The 5,385-nt window shown below is 32.7% G+C and overlaps 1 protein-coding gene across 1 annotated transcript; it reads right to left on the bottom strand.

Moving 5' to 3' along the window:
* Positions 1 to 2,823: 2,823 nt before the first annotated feature.
* LOC110816252 (uncharacterized) lies at positions 2,824 to 4,741 on the bottom strand. The gene is made up of 4 exons (XM_088220274.1): positions 4,584 to 4,741; positions 4,339 to 4,394; positions 3,194 to 3,235; positions 2,824 to 3,113 (listed from the first exon to the last, which is right to left on the bottom strand). The coding sequence occupies exons 1-4, from the start codon at positions 4,597 to 4,599 to the stop codon at positions 3,033 to 3,035; spliced, it is 195 nt and encodes a 64-aa protein (XP_088076400.1). The 5' UTR covers positions 4,600 to 4,741; the 3' UTR covers positions 2,824 to 3,032.
* Positions 4,742 to 5,385: the final 644 nt, after the last annotated feature.

Consider the following 5,385-nt stretch of genomic DNA (forward strand, 5'->3'; position numbering starts at 1 on the left):
GAATATTATTTTCAACTACGAGGTTAGAACTCTCTCTAATGAGATCAAAGGTAGTAGCTCCCTTTGATGAGCTGTAATTTATTTTTGGAAAATAAGTCGCTATCGCAATAAGAACAAGGGTGTTATCCCTTTGTTAAAAGATAACTTTGTTGTTAACCACCACTAACAAGATCATGGTCCCGGAATCATAACAAATTGGTATCAAAACCTAACATAATAGGCAACTTTGCAACAACTGTGATTGATGCTCCAAAAAGCCCTGACCGCAAACGAACCACGGACAGCAGAGATTGAAAGGCAATTGAGCAAGTAGTTGCAAGAGTTATCCTCACAATTCAAACAGATACTAGCCGATTTTAATCGTGACAGATAAACAGAATCATAAGGGACTGCAAGCAACAACCACCCTCGTGAACAGCCACCTCAAGCTTTCACACTGGAAGTCAGTTACAGAATGCAAACAACCCTCCAAGTAACGGAGTTATTCCTCACTACATCAAGTTTGATTTTCCAACGTTCGACTGCTCTAAAGATCCTCTAATATGGTTGCATCGATGTGAGAAATTGTTTTCCAACCAACACATACCGAAATGGGATAAGGTGGGATTGGTTGTCTATTCATATGTTTGGAGAGGCGCAGCTGTGGTACCACCAGTTAGAATCTGAATAACTTACACTCAACTTGACTGGATTTAAAGACTCTTGTTCTATGAGATTTGGGTCACCGGCTAGAAATAACCCGTTGGGAGAATTGGTAAGCTTGAAAAGACGAGATTGGTTGAGGACTACCAAAGGTAGTTCCAAAAAAATTGATAACAACAAACAAGTTCGTTCCAATTAATTAGCATGCAAGTTTATTCACAGTAGGACTAATTAATTGTCTCTGTTTAAAGGTCGAGATGCAATTACCCACTACTCTTATGCGCACAATGAGCATGGTCAGAACTTTTGAAAGGAAATATTAGTTGTAGGCTATGGTTAAATGCAATTATAATGACTAATCCATGACTAACCTAACGATTCAGTTCAGAAAACACCAGTTCTACATGGCAATAACATTACGATACCATTTAGTAATACTTCTTCTCCAATTATAAAAAAAAACTAATAAGGATAGAGATGGCAGAAATGAGGCTGAATGGATTGTGTTATAACTGTGATGAGCCATTTATTTCGAGTCACTAATGTAAAAAGTTATTTTGGTTCGAGATTGAATACAACACTGAACAACAAGAAAATACCAACGAGTAAGCTATATCCACACTTCAGGCTTGAGGACAAGCTTGATCACCAGTAGGGGAGTAATGTTATGGACGCATATGTAGGACATAAATATGGAAGTATGACAACGACATAATAAGATGTAAAAGTTTAATTAAACATAGAATTCTCATTAGTATTAGATTTCTAAAGAGTTAGAATCCTAATTAGTATTAGATTTCTAAATAGTTAGAATCCTAATTAGTATTAGATTCCTAAATAGTTAAAAATTCTAATTAGTATTATATTCCTAAATAATATATAACTTTTCATTAGTATTGAATTCCTAAATAATATAAAATTTTTAACATTTTACTAGCGTATTTTTAAATAGATTTAAATTCTTAATTAGATTAAAATTTCTAAATAAGAATTATAACTTTCATATAAAGGGACATGTTTGTTATTAATAAAAATAAATCAAAATATTATTTTAAACTACGAAATTGGAACTCTCTCTAATAAGATACAAGGTAGCAGCTCCCTATGATGAGTTGTAATTTATTTTTGTAAAATAAGTCGCTCTCGCAATAAAAACAAAGGTATTAACCATTTGTTAGAAGACGACTTTATTGTTAACCGTCCGATAACAAGATCCTAATTCTGGAAACATAACAAAATATTTTAATTAAAAGACAGGATAAGAAGAAAGGGACCCATCTACACTTTTGTTGTACTGGCTCAATGCATTGCTTAGGTTGTCAAATATTTCCCCAAGAGATCTCATAGGAACTTAATTGGTGAAAATTTTTCACAATCGTTAGAGGCAGTTGGTTTTAGCATGTGGTTGTTCCTTTCAGAAGCTTCTTCCTGTTTAGTATTCAACTATCATCAGCTTTATCAGACACTTACCTCCTCTTTTAATCTTTACGATACAAGGAGTATCATCCGCCTCTTATTTTTATTTAATTAAATATTCCAAAATAAAATTATATAGGACATATCTTTTAAATTGATTTTTTCAGAATAGTATTACGATATACTTTGATACTAGTGAACGCATAAGTAAATGACCAAGAACGGAAAATAGAATTCAACAAAGAAGAGAGAACCAACAACAAAATTACTAGTGAGAATTATTATTATTATTTTGCAATTAAGAGTTAATAAACAAAGGGCGAGATTTAATTGTGCATACCTATTCAACCTATGGATAGAGAATTGCTCCATCCATAAACTACCATGCAGGATTCAAGAAGACTTTAAAGTAACGAACACAGGTAAATTAGGAAGTGGGATCCCAGGCCAGCTAAACCTTGAACCATTGAAGAAAGGCAAGACTCAGCAGCTAACTTATAGGCACTACCACGTCATAAGTCCACATGTACGTCTCTCAAGCGCATTGCCAAAAATAAATTTACAGGATACGTCTCTCAAGTGCATTGCCAGAAATAGCAAGCAGAAACTTTTCTTTAACACTCACTAATATGATCTAAAAGACATTGCAAGAAAATCATTGCTAATGTGATCCGATCCTTCTGCAGATGATAAGGCTAAAAAAGAAAAACAAGAAACAACTCGAGATCCCAGAATAGTGCAAGACAATCTGAGGATAGCACACCATAAACACAAACATGGAACTAATGTTATTCAATTCAACATGATGAGATAAAAACTCAAAGTTTAGGTAACACTTTTAGCAAGAAACTAGATCATCACATAGACCAAAAGATATCATAAAGATCTTTATCGTTAATGCAAATTGAAACCGATTACCATATTGCAACAAGTACAACTTGAAATTCTATAATTCAATTTGGGTCTAAAAACCCTCATTTCTTCCCACTCTTCTTCATCCCAGTACCTCCAAATGACCCCTTCTGTTGTGCCTTGGCCTTAAGCTCTTTGAGTGCCTGTTCCAAAATAATCCGCTAAGAATCAGGCATAAACACCATTAAGAGAACAATGGAGTAGCAAGCCTACAAAATCTTACCTTCTCCTCCTCCTTCTTTTTCTGCAGGTTGGCCAAGTCATGCTGCACGGAGGCAAGCGCATTTTAAAATATCAATGTGAAATTACAAAGACACCAACAATGATAGCAAGGATGAAACATGTGGGTCATAGAAAGTAATTAACTCTTGTTTGGTAGTGGGGTGCATATGACCAAGTAATGAAACCGAATGGAGGGAGATGGGCTGTAAAATGTATTACTTTCTTTTGATAAGATAACATAGTAATGGAAACAAGAATAAAATAATTTACTGTCCTTGGATAGGAGCAGGCAAAACAGGGGAGAACAGAAAATTTTAATGTTTAAAAAAATAAAATACCTCATAGAAAGAAAATAAGATGAACAAGAAGAGTATTAAATGTTTAATTTTATAAAGCATAAAGGCTAATTTAATTTAGTGATATAAAACTTCCAGTTTCACTCTCTTCTTCCTTCCATTCACTCTCCATCAAGTTAATGAAGAAGAAGTATATTGGGCCTTTGGGGTAACAAGGGTGAAATGGTCATCCACGTTGCCTTTTTACATCATAAATGTTTCATTCAATTATCTCCCCATCTTCCAAAGGCATCCTAAAGCTACATAATACAAATGATTAATAGAAAGATCCCAAAGTCTTGCAGAATTAAAAAAACTCCGGAGACTTCCTACAAACAGAAACTGATGTTTCCTAGGTCCCAGTGCACGTTATCCAACTAATTGCAAAAACCAATTAAATGGACCGAGCATCCATATCATACTAGACAGTATTAAAAAGGCAAAGCCTGAAAGGACTTGCAAGTTAACAGTTTGCAGAGCTTATGTCCAGATGGAAAAGAGGGTTAAGGTCTACGAGAATCAAAATTACGAACTTTACAATCAGATCATAGAAGCAAAACTTACGGATATTAAACAACTGAATGCATCTCTTGTAATCTTAATTAAAGAGGAAGATGATAGCAAATAACTAAGAAAAGTAATAGTCAAAATTCGAAAACCATTTACTTCCTCGCATTGGAAGACATCCAACTGTATATAATCATCACAAGTACATCAACAAATTACGTCTTAAACGACTTAAAAGAAAGGAACCTTCACATGACGCTTCAAACAAAAGAAAAACCAATCTGTGACTGTCATATCAAATTACCTCATCGTAGTCCTTCTTGTCAGATTTTGGTTGCTTCAGAGGCTTTATTTTCCCTCCTACGTAACGAAAGAGAAAGTAACAGATGAAACTCAAACAATCAATCAGATAAATCAACAGCATCATATATATATATATATATATGAGCCACATACTTGATCGATTTGAAACATAAAAAAAAAAAAAGCAATACATGGTCTTTAATAGAATAATTGGTTTTAATAACGCAAGCACGAGACAGAACTTACCTTGCTTAGACGACATGGCCGAATTCTAGGGTTAGGGTTTGGTCTGAAACTCGGGGGAGACTGATTGGGAAGACGAGGAAGAAGGAACCCTGACCAAAACACAATAACCTATCGTTTATTAATGAGCTGGCGAGGTTGGGGGGTATATATAGAGGTGGAGTACCCTCACGCGCCTATCACTTGTTGCCTAAAAAAATCATAAATTACTAATTTAGGAATTGGATAATAGATTATTTTTAATTTATTTAATTAAACCAAATTCTTATTACAATTTAATTTTTTCACAAATTGTTTTAATAGAAATTGTACATATTTTCATGTGCTATTCGGATAATAAAAAGAACTTAAAAATTATAGTTTTTTTATTTATGACTAGGAATTGAATAAAAAAATAGAAAATTTACTATACAAATTTTTTTTTTTTTAATGTCTTTTTCAATATATGCTATTATCATCTACATTATTCAAATAAAATAAACTGATTAAATTCATTAAAGTTAATTTTTACTTACCCAAAAAATTTGTTTATCCTGGAATTTTGACTTTTGTATTAACATATTATAAAAACACTTTATTAAGTTTAAATATGCAATTTTGATGAACAAATCTTCTAAGATGTAATTATATCTGACAAGTTGTTTAAAAATTAAAATAGTAATTTACTCAAAAGTTTTTAGAGTTTATTGGACAGATAATACTAAATTTGAACTCAAATTTTGTATTGAAGTTAAATAAAAATAATCTTAATTTCAATTTATATTTTTCTTGAAGTTGGATTTTCTTTTAGTCTGCTCTAATTCTT

This window comes from Carica papaya, chromosome 5 (genome assembly GCF_054855325.1).
Source record: "Carica papaya isolate Zhongbai chromosome 5, ASM5485532v1, whole genome shotgun sequence".
Taxonomy (NCBI): Eukaryota; Viridiplantae; Streptophyta; class Magnoliopsida; order Brassicales; family Caricaceae; genus Carica; species Carica papaya.

Bases quoted from the DNA above. Each gene is read 5' to 3' on its own strand.
- LOC110816252 (XM_088220274.1), bottom strand. The intron at 3,236-4,338 runs GTAATTTGATAT...GCCTCCGTGCAG, and splicing joins ACAAGAAGGACTACGATGAG to CATGACTTGGCCAACCTGCA. The intron at 3,114-3,193 runs GTAAGATTTTGT...ATTTTGGAACAG, and splicing joins AAAAGAAGGAGGAGGAGAAG to GCACTCAAAGAGCTTAAGGC.